Genomic DNA, 17,442 nt, shown 5'->3' with positions numbered 1-17,442 from the left:
CCTTTCTTCTAGTTAATTTTCTTTTCTAGTTTCTTAAAGGTGGTTGCTTAAATCATTGATTTGAGACCTTTCTTCTTTCCTCATAGTCATTTAGGGCTACAAATTTCCCCCTAAGTACTGCATTTAGTGATAAGTAGGTTGTCACAAAGTGTGACACATTGCATATGTATTTTCATTTCATTCAAAACACTTTCTAATTCTCTCTTTGATTCCTTTTTTTGACCTATGAACCTAGAAGTGTTTTATAGAGTTTGGAAATATTTGTGATTTTTTCCAACTATAATTTTGTTATTGGCTTATTATTTAATTTCATTGTGATAAGAGAACATACTTGGGCTCGGTTCTGGTCAGGATGGTGGCGTAGGTAAGTGTGCTCGCCTCCTCCCAGGACCACATCAAAATTACAACTAAATGATGGTAGAACCTGGAAAACCACCTGAAAACTAGCTGAATGGAACTTTTACAGCTAAAGATATAAAGAAGAGGCCATGACAAAACTGTCAGTGTTATAGTCAATTCAAAAATTTAAGGTACTTTGTATTGATACCAAATCTTCAACTATAAGAACATATGCTTTGATAATTTTTCCATCTAAACTCCAAGAGTTGGCTTGAGTTAAAATTTAAAGACATAATTAAAATAAAATAACATACTTGGTATGATTTGAATTGTTTTAAAATTATGGCACGTATTTTACGGCCCAGAACATACACTCTACCCATTACTCTGTGAATCTCGAGGTTTTCCAGTCTGGCTGGTGTGATAGGCATCATTCGTAGCCCCGTGTAATCACCTGGCACTGCTATCTCTAATCCATTCAGTTGGTTCCATTCCTCGCTTTGGGTACTTTGCTTATATGCATTCATTCATCAGTGTTTAGCTGAAAACTCAAGTGGAACCCTCTGTAGATCTCCCAAGTCCTTGCTCTGTAAACATCTCTCCTTTCCAATACTCTGTCCTCATCCTAAGAATTCTAGCCACCTTTGTCTTCCTGGACTCTCAGCTCTTTTGCCTCAATCCAGGGAGTCTGCCAGGCTCTGCCTTACTTCCCCCTACATGTACATTAGACAGGAAATGCTCACAAATCAGTAGCCTGGGGCAACTGTAGGGCTCCCTTCATATTCTTTCCTGCTTATTGGAGATCACTGGTCTTCCTTTGGTTGATCTACAGTGTTTTGCAGGCTGCCATTCCCTATATTTTGTCTGGTTTTGGTTGTTTCAGGAATGAGGATAGATCTAGCTCCTGTTACTTCATCTTGGTTAGAAGCAAAACTGTCCATCTTTCTCTTTCTTCCAAGAAGCTGCAACAGTAGTCATGGCAGAGCCTTTTCCTACATGGGAAGAGACCCAGCCGTCTCCTACAGCCTCACTCCTCTCTCACGTCAGCCAGGCCAGAGGCTACAGCCTCCCATGCATAGGCAAGGCAAGCCTGAGTGTAGGAATTTGTATTCGTCAGCTTTCACAGTGGTAACAAAGAATCCCAAATCGAAGTGACTGATGAAAGGAAACATTTATTTATTTATTGCTCATATGACATAAGGGCTGAATTAGTTCCAGCTCTGCTGGGCTCAGCTAGCTTGGCTTGAGTCATTGGTCTTACTGGGGCTCAGCTCTGTATACCTTTTTATTCCAGAACCAAAGGTAGAGTCCTGCTATTTTCTTGGTGAAGGCCCAGTGGAAAAGGCACAAGCCCAAAACACACAAACATTTAAAGCCTCTGCTCAGTCATGACATACCTCACATCTGTGTGCATTCCATTGGCCAAAGCCAGACAATAGCCAAGCCCAAAGTCGGCTGTATGGGAAAGTACACCCTCCCCACAGGGAGCATGGCAAGGGTAGAGAAAGAAAGAATAATTATGAACAATTATAATCTTCTGCAGCTTTGAAGACTTGCTCTCTCCTGCGGTGTTGTCTCTACTATGTGCTCTGTTAGCACAACAGACCTTTGTCATAGTACTGAGCACGTCATAATATTTCTCAGATTAATTTCAATTTGACATTTAATTCTCATTCTCTTGTTTACTCTTTTAAGTGACTCTTTTCTGTTTCCTCCAGCAGAAAATAAGCTTCATAAATGCAGAGATGGCATCTGGCATGTAGTCGGCAGTAAATAACTGTTGTATGAATGAATAAATGAATGAATGAATGAATGAATGAACGAATGTCTTTCTCTGCTTACTTTCCCAAAGCACTAAGGAATGTGCTAGATGGCATTTGGTTAGAAACTGCTTACCTAGGATCAAAAGATGCACCATCGTCTAGCCATGCTTCCCAGAGAGCTGAGCCTGGCCCTTGACTCACGTATAGAAAATGACGTGAAGGTTTGCTTTCCTTTGCTGTTCTCTGTACATATTCTTATAGACAGAGGGAGCTGGGGTTTGGAGCAACACTCAGGCATTTCTGGGTTCTTGGCATGATTCCAAATGAATACCTTTCAGAACCACAGCCAGTTTAATGTTTGGCATACTAGGTGGCAGCAGAGAAGCAGACCACCAGGGGAATAGATCAATGTTCCTCGGGGTGTTTAGCACTTGACATTGTATCCCTGTGAGCCACAGAGCTGGGGTAGGCTCCCACAGAGTTCTAGTGCTGAATGTTTGGCCTGTTTGTTCAAGTATTTGGAGTTTGTTCTGGATTGGCTGCTCCAGATTACCCTGTTTTGAACTGCATCCGTGAGTGACCTCTAGGGATTCATGGCATATCCTTGGACACAGTAACCTCTGGAATCCACATAACCCTATCTTTGGGCATAATAACCTTTGGACCCACATAGCGCATTGTTGGCAATGGTAATCTCTGGGAAATCATACAGCATATCCTTGGGCACTCCAAATCACCCTGAACATTTATTTTCAAGTTGGTGTTCGTTCTGTCTCTTTGAGGGCAAATTTAGAGGGGGCTTCAGTGATATTGGTAAATAATCTATTTCTTCAGCTAGGGGGTAGGTACACAGGCTTTTATATGATTATTTACTTTCAAAACCTGCTTATATATAACAGACATTTTGTATGTATAAAATATTTCACAATATAAAGAAATGAAAAAGATGAGAGAAATACAAATTAAAACTCAAGTGAGATTCCATTTTCAACCATCAGCTAAGCAAAGATCAAATAATTGGCAATAATCAGTGATGGTAAGGAAATGAAAAAGCAGGCACGCTCATAAATTGGGGGAATATAAATTCGTATAATCTTTAAAGAGGGCACTTTGTCATGCCTATCAGAAGTACATTATCTTTGTCCTTCCAATTTTCCTTTAGACTATCTCCTGTAGATACATCTACACAAAGACTAATGTGTATAAGGATATTCAATGAAGTTTTGATCATAATAATACAAAATTAGAAACATTTAAGGCCCCAACAAAGATGCATGGATTAAATTGAACACCTGTGAAACTCTTAAAAAGACTCAGGTAGCTCTTTATTTACTGATAAAAAAATGAATTCCGTAATGCTAAGTGAAGAAATAAGGAAGAGAGAGAAGGACGAAGGGAGGGTAAATTCCAAAAGGAAATGAATGGTGCTCTCAACCAGGAGCAAACGATTGAGCACAGCTGAATTGAAAAACGTGTATAAGGACCTGAAGGGAGATAAACTAGAAATGAAGCAGCAATGAAGTCCTGAAGGACCTAGAATACTGTGTTACAAAGGTTGCTCTGTATCTTGGAGAAGATGGAGAGCCCCTAAAGCATTTTACAGAGGAAAACGATTGGGTCAGATCTACTATAACTCCACAGCACTAGGTGGATAAAGGTTAGAGGTGAGGGATAAGATGGAGTTGAAACCAGTTTGGAAACAATGACAGACTGAGGGTGTAGAGGAACAGGAAGCAATAAGATGGGCCAGTTGCACTGCGCAATCTGATATGAGGAGTGTGAGAAAGGAAAGAGTCTGGGCTGTTTCTCAGAGGCCAGATGAGGTCACTGGCTGACTGACTGCGTCATTCACGGAGAAGCGGAAAGCAGAGGGACTGCTGGTGTGTGGCGAAGGTGGAGAGTGACACAAAGCACATTTAGTAGACTTGGCCTTGGACTTTTAGTATCGGAAAAGCTCAAGTAACATTCTAAATTTTAAAGAGGCACAATTTTAGTCCATTTGACTGTGTTTGTCGATATTTTTCTAATAACAAAGTATGTAATGCACCACAGGGAAAGTCTACAAATTCCAATATTTATTTCTTGGAAGACTGGAGATGAGACAATTGCATAAAGGTGAGGGTTGTTGGGTTTTTGTGGGGTTGTTGTTTTTTTTCCCCATCAGGGACGTGTTCTGTTTTGTTTTGTTTTAAACAGCTGAAAGCAAGTCTGAGCAGTGATTTATTCATAATAAAATCAATTTGAGAAAAATCCCAATTTGCAGATACTGGCAGCACCGTAGCACTCATTAAGATGCAGGGGAGGAAAAAAGCCAAATAATAAATTTAAGATAACACGAATATGCTACGGAAGCAATAACTGGAGAATTCTGTTAGTGCTGAAAAATAATGTTAAGAAAGCATGAGTGTGGCATTTCAGGGCAAATTTGAAGGATGGCAAAAATAAAATTGAAGTCTCCAGTCAATTTTAGAGAGAAATCTTTGCTGTCTTTGCAATCCACAAGCCTAATTTACTATTTAGAATTCCTACTATGTAATTCTTCTGTTTCTTTTTGCTTCCAAGATAGAGGACAATTTTCCCAGGTCTTTTCTCAATGTAGCAGTCATCTGAGGTTTTCCATATTCCATAGAATAAAATATTTAGAACAAAGGACATGCGAGTTTGCTTCTCTCCCCTACTCCAGTCACTCACGTCCTGGAGGGCATGCTCTGAATTAAAGGATAGAATGGGAAATGACCATGGAGATCGGAGACACCGCTGAAGCAGCCCAAATGAAAGGTGACGTAGCGACAGTCTTAAAATCACAACACCATCATTCTGCGCCACAGGCGCCACAGGTTAGACTAGGAGTTTGTCAGGGTGGAAAGCAAGGGAGACATCAGTTTAAAGTGCAGCCGTGGAAATTGGTATTGTCTAAAGAATGGGCTGCCATGAGATAATTGTCCTACCAGAAATGTTCACTCCAAGATTGCCCAGTCACTTAGGGTATTTGTCTAAGGGATATAAGTAATAGAGGAGACAAAAGACTAGAAGATTCTAAGGAATCTTAGAGATTCTAAAAACTCTTATTTCCTTAACCCAATTAAAGCAGGGTTCAAAAATTCCTAACATTTAGAGCCTGGAGTGACTTTAAATGAGTTTATTTAAATAAATCCTTTTTTCAAAGATATTAATCTATGTAAAATGATAAATAATTAATGCTTTAAAAAATCAAACTAGTTCAACTTTTTAAAAAAAAACTAAAATGCCATAAATATATCTGTGAAATATGATTTGGAACCATTCTTGTTTTGAACTAGTTTGATTTTTTAAAGCATTAATTATTTATCATTTTACATAGATTAGTATCTTTGAAAAAAGGATTTATTTAAATAAACACACACACACTCTAAAACATGTTTTATTTTAGTGAAATTATAGTAAAAGTTATTATTAGAAGGGGGGTAAATCTTGGACACTTCAACAGCATTAATCCATCTTTGCACTGCTATTCATGAAAGACACTGAATGATAGATTTGTAGAGAAAAAGGGCATAAGTAGTTGAACACCTAAAATTCCAAGTCAAAGAGTCAAATAGTAAACCCTCTCCTCAGGTTAGCACAATTCAGAGGTCTCCTAGCTGGTTCTCAGCCAGGGTGCTCAGCAGACTCTCCTGCAGGTTTCCAGTCTCATCCCTGATCCACTCAGCAAGCATTTCTCGGGCAGTGAAGCTGAGCATCTCTTCCTGTGTTTATTGGCCATCTTCTTTGAATTGCCTACCTTTTCCTTTTTACTCCTTTGGATTTATAAGATCTCTATTAGCGATATGAAACCATTCTGTTACATGTCACATGCAAATATTTTTCTCTCATTCTCTCGTTTACTTTTTGTCATGTTTGGATAAACATCAAGATTAAAATCACCAAGCTTAATTATCATTTTATAACGTTAGTGTGGTTTTCCAACACCTGACTAGAGCATTTCTTGCAGTCAGCAAAGCTGAGGTTTCAACTAAATGAAAACGATAGAATTGATCATGTAAGATATTTTCAAGTTTCAATGGAGTTTTTTCATTGTTAAATTCTTGAACATCATTAGTACTTGATAAAATACTAAAAATGTCTTCGTGTCTTAATTTAAAATGGAAACTTATTTAGACATGCATCCTTGTTTCTAGCACATTTTGTACGTAGTTTGTTCTTTTTAATTTGAGAATGGAGAACAAAATGTCATATGTTTCCCCCATCTCTGTTGGCTTTTTAACCAGCTTAAGATGAAAACATAAATCATCATTCTCTTTTCCATAATTAATTCTCAGATTGTTCAATTCAGTTTCTTTGATTCTTTATCTAGACCAGGGGTTTCCAAACTTTTTTCAACGTTTTTTACCAAGGGTCATATGCAGTAAAATACACAAACAGCTGGGCCACTCACTCGAGGTGAAGTACGTATTGCCTCACCTAGTTTATTTAAGTAAACTAAATATATTTTTTGGAATTTGCTGCGGGCCAATTAACAATGGATCGCAGGCCGCAGTTGGCCCCGCGGGCCGAAGTTTGGACACCCCTGATCTAGACAATACTCCCTCTGACTTTTTCCTTTGTTTTGCTAATCATAGTGGGGGAAGACAAGAGGAGGTCGTTCTGAATCTCAAATAGGATGAGAGAGTACTGGTTTTTACTCACTGACATCACTTTTCTCTTATTCTCCTTTTAAAGGAGTATGATTTTTTTCTGATCTTATTCTAGTCCCCTCTTCCAAGCAGTTAATTTTTCTGTAATAAAAAGTGAGTTCTGAGTGCTGAGGTATTTTTTAATGTATTGACTTCTTAACTACATGCCAGGAACTAGGGACACAGAGATAAACAGGCCTGTCTTTGCTCGTAAGCTCAGGGAGCATGCACAGGACACAAATGCTATGGTTGAGGGCATGGTGTCCCAACAATGTCTGTTTCCTAATTCCCAGAACCTGTCAATAGTTCCTCACACATGGCAAAAGGGACTTCGTAGATGTGATTAAGGTTAAGAACCTGGAGATGGGGAGGGTAGCCTGGATTATCCAGGTGAGTGGGATCTAATCACACAAGTCCTTAAAAGCAGAGAACCTTCCCCAGCTGTAGTCAGAGAATCAGAGCAACGGCAGCATGAGAAAAATTCAGCCTGCTGTTGCTGGCGATGACGGTACAGGAAGAGGCCACAAGCCAAGGAATGTGGGCAGCGTCTAGGAGTTGGAAAGGTAAGGAAACAAATTCTTCCCTAGGTCCTCCAGAAGCAACACAACCCCACTGACACCTAGATTTTAGCCCAATGAGAGCAGCATCAGACTTCTGACCTACAGAACTGTAAGATAATAATACATTTGTGTTGTTTAAGTGGCCAAATTGTGGTAATTTGTTAGAGCAGCAAAAGGAAACCATTGCAGAGAATCTCCAAGAAGTGAAAGGCAGTTCAGACTCAGGTAGAATGGAGGCCTCAGCTGAGGGCTTTGGGCTCTCAGGGTTGAGCGTGGCTCAGCTGATAAGGAAGCACCACAAAGGAGGAGGGGAGGCCTGCAAGTTGTCCGCGCAACATTAGGATTTGCTCATCCCAGAAGGAGACAAGGATGTTTTAGACAAAGGGATGGACACCCTAGTCAACATTACAACATGTCAATTTTCTATGTGGGCAAAGTTGTGAAAAGCTTGGAAAAGGAATATAAGTACTGCTTCTGGCAAAGTAGCCGGCTAGATTCTTTGAAGGGTCTTGGTACTTTCCAACGACCATATGGTGACTAATACATGCTTTTTAATGCATTGCTGGGCTTCAAAGAATAAGAAAATATCCAAAGTCTTCCTTCCCACAACAACAACAACAAAATGTAGCAATGGCCATCGATGCAGCTCAGACCCACTTTCATGCTGAGGACAACTAAAAAAGATGAAACAAAAAACGGTCACCTAGAAATTACCAAGACTCTCACAGGATCATAAGGAATTACCAGGCACGAAGGTGAGAATCCAGAGAGGTACACCCAGCACCCAGAGTAGTTTTTTTTCCCTGGGGGAGTGTCCCACCCAAGAAAGGTGGCCGAGAGGCTAATCAACATAAACAAAGAACAAACCGTGCTAGCCACACAAGAAAAAATTGGTAAATTGGACTGCATTAAAATTGAGAACTTCTGTTCATAAAAAAAAAAAGGAAAGAGTAAAGTAAAAAGACAAGATACAAATACATTAGCAACACAAATAATGAACAAATAATTTGATTTAAGGATATATAAAGAACTCCAGAAATTCAAGGAAAAAACAAACAATCCAATAGAAAAAAAATCCCCAATTATAAACAGACATTTTACAAAGCAGTAGCAGCACAGATGGTGAATAAATATGGTAAAATGTCACCAGAGAAAGGCAAATTAAAACAAGATATCATTTTATACCCAGTATTAGCAAACTGAAGAAGTCTGATAATTCTGTGTTGATAAGACTATCTATCAAGCAGTGGAAACTCTTGTATACAACTGGTGAAAGTTTTAATGAATTAGTTCAAACTCTTTGGGAAAAAATTTGATTTGATATGATATACTATTTTTGAATGCTTATATATCCTGCAACCCAGCAATTCCATTTTTTGGGCATGTGTCCTAGCAAAACACTGGTGCATGTGCACCCAAAGCCATGCATCAAAGCATTCATAGCAAAGCTGATGGAATAGTAAGAAAAATAAACAAACAGGAACAATTTAATTGATCATAGACAAGACAATGGTTAAATACCTTATGATATATTCACACAAATATTATACAACTGTGAAAGTAAATGGATGTGTATGAATTATAATGTAATGTACCAAGTTGCAAAGAATTTCATATTATGAAACAAATTTTCTAAAGCTCAAAAAAAAACCTAAATAATAAATTACTTAGGAATACCTTTAAATGTCTTTAGGACTACATATGGTAAGACATATGGGTTAATTCTAATATTAAATGAAACTAGCAGATTGCAAAAGACTGGAGTATGACACCATTTTTATAAAGCTCTAAAATAAGCGAGACTATGTACTGTTTAGAAATACATAGAAATATATGTGGTTTTTTACATGTAAAATTACATATAAATCCGAGAGCAAAGTGAAATGGTAAACAAAATTCAGATGGGATATCCCTGACAGGAAACAGGGCTGGGATGGTAGAGGGGCACGTAGGAAGCTTCAACAGGATTGGTTATGTTTAGTTCATTCTCTGTGTGCTGTGTTCACTGGTGTTCATCTCATTATCATATCTTTTAGCTTAACAAGTATATTACATATATTCTTTTGTAATATCAAATGTTACATGATCAAAATTTAATCAAACTATACAAAATTATTTTTGCTAAGATGGCTGTTCTTCTAGCACCTCCATCACTGAAAGCTCTGTTTTTTATACCTCTGACCTTGAATGAGGATCACAGGCCTGAAAGAAGAAGAAAATGTGCTGTGAAATGATATATACAAAAGCTATCTGAGCTCAGCTCAGAACTGATGATCTTTCCAGACTGGGTGTCGCAAAACTATTATAAAATGACAGAGCCAATTCTCTATTACTCTGTTTGGTCATATTTCAATTTGGTGGCTCATCTTTCAGTGTTAGACCTATCTTCAAAATACCTTGCTCAAGGGTGGATGTGGGCTTTAAGTAGTTCTTGGCTGTCAAGTGCTTCCTCATTCTATCCCCCTAAAATTGAAAGTCACATTTACAAATTTTAAAGGAAGGGTGGGAAAAGTTCCTTCACTTAAATTACAGTTTTTTGTTTTCAATATATAGTTTACACACACAATAAATGTTTGTTAGCAGACATGTTGGAGGAGTGAGGAATGACACACTCCTGAAATTACGCCTCCTGGTACTCAATTTAAGTCATTTGAATTCAGATTGGTTTCTTACTCACTTTCAGGGCAAGTAAGGCAAAAATCCAACCTCACTCAGCATCCCAACTCCTATTCCAGTGCCTCTCCTCTCAACCATTCCATCTGGCTGTGTTTCCCCCAAGCAGGATCTTTTTTCTTATCTCACCACCTCCTATGCACATACTCCCATCATTTCTAATTCCCAAATCCAAATCCTTCCCTACCACCTCCCTTTTGCTACTGGCAGGGCTGTGAGAGGAAGTGGGGACAAAGGACAAGGGACAAGGGAGGAATGGGGGGCTGGGCTGAGAAGAAGTTTAATCTGATATAATACATAGAATAGGAATGAACAGGAATCAGAACCACAATGCAGGTCTAAGTCGATACTAAGCCTATGTATTGAGGTTGCATGGAACTGAGTCACATCCCCCGCTCTGCCAATTTTTAGTTGGGTGACAATTGACAAATTGCTACATTTCTCAGAGCCTCAGCTTCTTCGTCTGTGAAAATAGTTAATAATAGCTACATCCTAGTGTGGCTGTAAGGATTTGATTATGCTTATAAGTTGTAAATACTCAGTATACAATCCAACATGGTGCTTTATTTGTTTTGGGTGAATATGTTGAAATTATAGTTTCTTTCTTGGCTTGTTAATAGAGATACAGATTTGACTCATTACAGGTTGATTTACTTACTTATCCATGAATGCAGATTTCTTGACATTCCTTTTCACTGTGGAATCTATTTCCTGAGCCATTACAGCCACTGAACCAAAAACGGGCACAAGAATTGACCTGTTTGTCATAATACCATCGAACCACATATTCACTACAGTTTCCAGGTTTGAGGTCTTCTAAGCATCTAGGATCTAGGTTGAAAAAAAGATAATGTGTTATTATATGTTTTTCTTTTACTGAAAAGATAGAAATTAAAAGCTCTGTAAAGTTTATTCTCCATGCACACTAACACACTAACTAAAAAAATATTGTTATAAGTTAAAGAAGGGTTTCCTAACATCGGAAACATTTCCTCCACCACCTGAAATCCCACCATTAGATATGCATTCCTTTGAAAACGTAAAAGTTTCAATCTTTATGAAACCTCATTAAAAATGCCTATTTCTGTGAAAGCATAACAGTGTGAGCCTTCATTGGCTACACTCCTGTGGGGATTAGTTGACAAGAGAACAATAGGGTTTCTTAGTTTACTTTGGATTTGATTTAAAATCAAATTAACATTTAGAATGAAGATGATTCCAGCCTTCTGTACACATTCCCTTCCTGTTTGTTCATAGAAAGCACCTCTAAAATCACATGTCATTGTGCTATTCAAAAAGGAAATCCCTTTCTACTACAAAGAAAGGTTAAAAGGGGGGGGGGGGACTATTTTTATAATTTTCTTTTAGAAAGAGCAGCTCTTGAAGGATAATAAAAACATGACCTTCTATGTCAGTTTACAAATAAATTTCAGAAACTCATCCACTGTAAAAAAGCAAAGAAAAGCTACAACAGTAAAGCCCTTTGTTAAAGCCCTTTTTATTTCACGGTACTCTTTAGTGTCTTGATTTGTATTTCCTACCTGTGGAAGTGATCCCAAGGCTAGAGAAATCACAAAAAAGACCAAATAGGTACTTGGCTATCTGTTTTCTGTGTTCTGCGAGGTGGTTTATATGTTATAAGGTTCATTTCTTTCGCCATCTCCCATATTCATTTCCTCAGATTTTGGAGTGTGTCTCAATTCACATACTTTCTAAAACTAAATGAACACTCCTTAAACCAAATGGAAAGGAACAGTGCAGATTTTCACTGCCTTTGCTCTTAAAAACAATAACTAAATAATGTCTTTTTGTGTAACTTGTTTTCAAGTCAATCTATGCTTCTTCTTGGGCAAGGGTGTCTCTCTGGCATGTTCTTCAGAAACTATGTATCTACTTATTAATTTCTATAGATATTAACTCCATCGAAAATATGTTGGTGAATCTAGATTCTAGCTTTTTTCTCTTCTATAATCTAGGGATCAAAACCTCCCATGTCTATATGTATGAAGGCCACATTTAAGACAATAGGGCATGGTAGGGACTGTGGCAAACATGGGAGTGCAATGCACTCGAGAGGTGTTCACATTTAAAATAATACTACTAAACACTATAAGAACTTGAAAATTTTTTATTGACCACTTCTATTCCAGCCAGTTTTCTAATTCTGTATGTAACAAAATGAAAAGTGTCTTTTGTCCTCCCTGTGTAGGGTCAAAGCCTGTTCTCTCTGCATGAGATTTTAGAGGCCATCTTTCCTAGGCCTTCTTCACATTGTAAATGCAGTAGCTGATTGGCAGGTATCTCTTACCTTTGTGCACCCACTTTTCTGGCCTTACGTTCAAAATGGGCCTTGGAGTTCTGATTCCCAGACCCTCTGTCCCCTCCTTAGGGGGGCTGCGCAATGGCTCCTGAGTGGTGGCAGCCTCAGATGAAAGAGTGGGGGCCAGGCTGCCAGCCCAGGTAGGCTCTGGATGCTCATTCTCTTTGTCCTGGGCTCCGGAGACATTGACCTACATAAAACATTTACAATTTTTTTTTTTAATTTATTGGGGTGACAATTATTAGTAAAATTACATAGATTTCAGGTGTACAATTCTGTATTACATTATCTATAAAATCCCATTGTGCGTTCACCACCCAGAGTCAGTTCTCCTTCCATCACCATATATTTGATCCCCCTTACACTCATCTCCCACCCCCCACCCCCCTAACCCTCTGGTAATCACTAAACTATTGTCTGTGTCTATGAGTTTCTGTTTCTCATTTTTTTGTCTTGTTCTTTTGTTGTTTTTGGTTTATATACCACATATCAGTGAAATCACATGGTTCTCTGCTTTTGCTGTCTGACTTATTTCGCTCAGCATTACACTCTCAAGATCCATCCATGTTGTCACAAATGTTCCTATATCATCTTTTCTTACCGCCGAATAGTATTCCATTGTGTATATATACCACAACTTCTTTATCCATTCATCTATCGAAGGACAATTTGGTTGTTTCCATGTCTTGGCCACCGTAAACAGAGCTGCAGTGAACATTGGAGCACATGTGTCTTTATGTATAAATGTTTTCAGATTCTTTGGGTAGATACCCAGGAGAGGGATTGCTGGGTCATATGGTAATTCTATTCGTAATTTTTTGAGGAACCTCCACACTGCCTTCCATAACGGCTGCACCAGTCTGCATTCCCACCAACAGTGTGTGAGGGTTCCTTTTTCTCCACAGCCTCTCCAACACTTGTTATTATTTGTCTTGTTGATGATAGCCATTCTGACTAGGGTGAGGTGATATCTCATTGTGGTTTTGATTTGCATTTCTCTGATGATTAGTGATGTTGAGTATTTTTTCATATGTCTATTTGCCATTTGTATGTCCTCTTTGGAGAAATGTCTCTTCAGGTCCTCTGCCCATTTTTCAACTGGGTTTGTTTTTTTGTTGTTGAGTTGCACAAGTTCCTTGTATATTCTGGATATTAGCCCCTTATCGGAGGCACTGTTTGCAAAAATCTTCTCCCATTCAGTTGGTGGCCTCTTTATTTTGTCGATGGTTTCTTTGGCTGTGCAGAAGCTTTTAAGTTTCATATAGTCCTGTCCGTTTATTTTAGCTTTTACTTCCATTGCCTTTGGAGTCAAATTCATAAAATGCTTTTAAATTTACATTTTTGTTTTGAGTGATATCAAGTCAAAAAAGCTAGTTTGCTTTTGGGAACATTGAAGGAAAAGTTCAGCATTGCTGCTTCTCCCCAACTCTCTAAAATTAATTATTTCAATAAAAGCTCAGGAAATGATGCCCCTCCTCTATGTCATGCGTATCTGAATACACGTTTGGGTTTTCCCACCACTTTGTGTGAGTGTGCACACTTCCCACGGCCACGCACAGACACTTTTGTACTGGGCCTTCCAGACAAATCCACGTGCAGGGCATGGAAGTTGTGAGGTTGAGAGGAATGTATCTTCATTCTTTTCTTAGTCACTGGTGTGAGGAGAGAAAGTAACCACTCATTTCTTTAAGCATTTTTTTCACGGCCCTGTCCTCTCCATTCCCTAACACTAGAATATTTAGCAATGTATTCCAAAATATCTACCACAAACTCACCCAATTTTGAGATTGGAAAGTGGGGTGCCAGAGGACAATAATACACTAGAATAAAAACAATAGCAATCACTTTTCATCTCATCCTCTTATCCAGCCCCCAGGAAATGTCAAATGCTCCAGGACGTTTAGCTTCTACAAAGTTCTGAGAAATGTTTGCTAGCTAAGGAACAAAGAATTCAAATTTCAAAAGCAAGTACTGTGGACTCAAAGTTCATCCAAATTTATGATATGTTACGAAACCAGGAAGAAAAGGTGTTTTGCTTTTTAAAAAAATAAGAATCATGTTATTCTTGACTACAGTTGCCAGGAGCCAGGTCAATCTTTTAAGAGGCTAAAGAAGTTCTTTATTTCTTTTGTTTCCCTTGGAGCCCAGCTACATGGAGTGGATCATTCACCTCAGTCCTGGCACAATATGCTCCCTTATCCTCACAAGGCCCTCTGTTGTTTGTCTTTTTGTTTGCTTTTTATATTTATTTATTTAAATAGGCAAACCTGTGAACTAGGTAAAACTCATTTTTCATGCTTTCTTACCTGTGGTTCCTGTCATCCTATGACCAGAGCCAGCTGTCATCATGACTAGCTGCTCTCTGCCATCTAAGTTGTTCTCTCCTTTTGAGTCTGTACACACACACACACACACACACACACACACACACACACGGCAGAAGGGCTAATCAATTATATTACTTGTGTATGTATATTTTTACAATGATTAAAGTACTACCAGATAAATCAGAGCAAATATTTCCACTGGGGCTGGTCTGCTCATGAGCCCTATATAAAGGGCACTCAATTAAAACAATGAGTTTTTACTTGCCCCAACTTTTGGTACCCCTGGAGGTAAAACGGTGGGTCAGTTGGCATTTTCTCTCAGAATGATCTTGTGTCTACATATGACAATTTGAATGTGAGCTTTTGTTATAATCATAGAACTAGGGAATTTGAAGGCTAGAGAAAAGCTTTCTCGGTACTTTATTTTCTGTTGTGGCATCTAAAGCTCCAAATGACCACAGAACTTCCCCCAAATGATTAAGCTCATGGCAAAATCTGAGAAATGCCAGTTTCAGGAAAGAAATACTGTTTTGTTTGTTTGTCTGTTTGTTTTTTTGGCTTGCGCTTATTTATTTTAAGCAAAAAATAAAGGAAAAGGCAGCCTGTGGTGTAGTTTATCAAACATAAAAAAGCCAATGAATATTAGGCTTCAGATATACTGTCTGTTAGGTAAGAACATTCCTTTGAAGAACTGTTCTGGACAACGTGGTTTTCTCAAAGGAATGAACTCAGCCTTTAAATTATTACCTTGTTCAACTCTAAAGGCCTTATAAGTTATTCTTTACCTCTTATATGTTCAGGAGTGTGCATTTTCTTTCTCAATCACATCATTTGGGAATTTTGACTATGAGAGCATTACACCTCAGGTTCTTAGAACGAGTGAAATTTTTTTTCATGGATGAGAATAATTGATCGTTTGGCTCCATGAGATTTCACGTTAATCAAATGTGTAATTGTTATGGTTTGCCATTTTTATAATTTTCTTCCTTATTACAAAAGCAAACATGTTTATTGGAGAGAATTTAGAAAATCTGTCAAGCCAAAGAAGAAAACAGAAATCACAAGGGATTCATTCTATTTCCCAGAAACAATCATTGTTGATATTCAGGTGTATTTTCTCCTATGTGCATATATTATTTTCACACACAAAAAAGTGTATGTTTGGTTTTCTGTTATTTTTAATTTAATATATCATGGTTCCATATTTTACTGTGACTCTATACCAGCATTCTAAATATAGAATATACTTAACTACAATGGCCTTTTTTAAACATTTATTTGTTTTGTGTGTTTTTCTGTTAGAAACCACATGGCTGATTGCTGGGTCAAAGAACACACATATTTGAGCTTCTGAGACAAAGTCCTCTTCCAAAAAGTTTTGTGAACTTGCTCTCTCAATACTGAGTGTCTTTTCTTAAGCTATCACCATTTACTAGGTATTAGGATTGAAAAAAGAGATAATTACCAATTTGATAGGTAAAAAATTCTTCAACTGATCTACATGGCCCTGCCACCGTCTGTCTCCTCCACACTTTTCCAAGTTTGCCTTCCACTACTCCCAGCACATCCTGCTATGACCTTTCATTCCTTCTTCTTCATTCTGCCTCAGGCTGAAAGTGAATTTCTCACCAAGATCCCCATCCGCAAAACCCTTCCCAATAACCCAGTCAGTACTAATGCTCATCTTTCAGATGGAGCATGGTACCTTCTAATGCTTCTGTACTTGGCCCTTGTCATATAGAAGCTAATCTTTAATCCTATGCTCGTATATGTGTAACTATCATTTGCATCATTTCCTTTCTCCCATGTGTGAAATCACTTTCCTGATAAGAGAGATTAAACCATGCCACAATTCTCTTTACTTTCTTTTTTTCTTCCTTCCTTCTTCTTCGTCTTCTTTTATATCTTTATAGCATAGAACAGCAAATAGTAGCTACTCAACAGATTCAGAATGGATGAGAGAGAGAGAGAGAGAGAGAGAGAGAGAGAGAGAGACAGAGAGAGACAGAGAGAGACAGAGAGAGACAGAGAGACAGAGACAGAGACAGAGAGACAGAGAGAGACAGAGAGGGAGAAGGAGAGAGAGGGGACTTTGGATTATTCAATCCTCTAAGCTTTAATATTATCATTCTTAAATAATAAAAAATTAGACCTTAATATACCTTCTAGTTCTAAAAGTAGGATTTAAGCAGCCCCAAACTTTACTGGTAGAATACACTCCAAATTCATGATAGTGGTTCCCCCTGGAGAGGGGAGGAAGTGAAAGAGACTCTGAAGGAAAACAAACAAATGGAAACACTGGTTATGTCTGGGTGGTAGGCACTCAGATGTTTGTTATGTGTATTTTCTGTTCTTTTTATAAATCCTAACCCTAAAAACAAAAGCCTAACTACCAGCTCTGCACATTTCTGCTCCCACCGCACTGGCTTGCCTTGGAGGAGACAAATGGTCCCAGCTCCAAGCAGGACCTCACCACCGTAAAAAGACACAGATGCAACTAGTCAACACGTAGAGGCCGGGGCTGCTCCCTGCAGCTGGACAAGCAGATGTGTTGTCGTCAGTCCTTTTCAGTCTTAGAGTAGATCTTTAAAGGGAGGAAAGCAGGTTTCGAGCAGGCTCCCAGGAACATGAATGCATGAGCTAAAGGGGGATTACCAACCAGGAGCCACACAATTCCCACAGGTCGTTTGGTTTCTGATTTCCAGACATTTCCCGTGTACTTCATTACCCAGAATCTTCGTCTACTACCGACAAGCTCTTCAGCTCTGAGCTCCTGTCTTCTCTGGATGAATGCTCGATCACCTGCCT

The 17,442-nt window shown here is 38.5% G+C and overlaps 1 protein-coding gene across 1 annotated transcript in view; it reads right to left on the bottom strand.

Annotated features, from left to right (window-relative positions):
- Positions 1-6,268: 6,268 nt before the first annotated feature.
- The window catches only part of COL28A1 (collagen type XXVIII alpha 1 chain), a 152,582-nt gene continuing 141,408 nt past the window's right edge, over positions 6,269-17,442 (bottom strand). The window contains exons 34-36 of the mRNA XM_019729778.3: positions 12,296-12,497; positions 10,646-10,818; positions 6,269-9,516 (exon numbers count right to left, since the gene is read on the bottom strand). Coding sequence (XP_019585337.3) covers positions 10,646-10,818; positions 12,296-12,497 — 375 coding nt within the window. The 3' untranslated portion in view covers positions 6,269-9,516. The remainder of the gene's footprint in view (positions 9,517-10,645; positions 10,819-12,295; positions 12,498-17,442) is intronic.

The sequence above is a fragment of the Rhinolophus sinicus genome, chromosome 4 (assembly GCF_057876585.1).
Source record: "Rhinolophus sinicus isolate RSI-liver-muscle chromosome 4, RSI-T2T, whole genome shotgun sequence".
Classification (NCBI taxonomy): Eukaryota; Metazoa; Chordata; class Mammalia; order Chiroptera; family Rhinolophidae; genus Rhinolophus; species Rhinolophus sinicus.
This window is presented reverse-complemented; position numbering and strand designations above follow the sequence as displayed.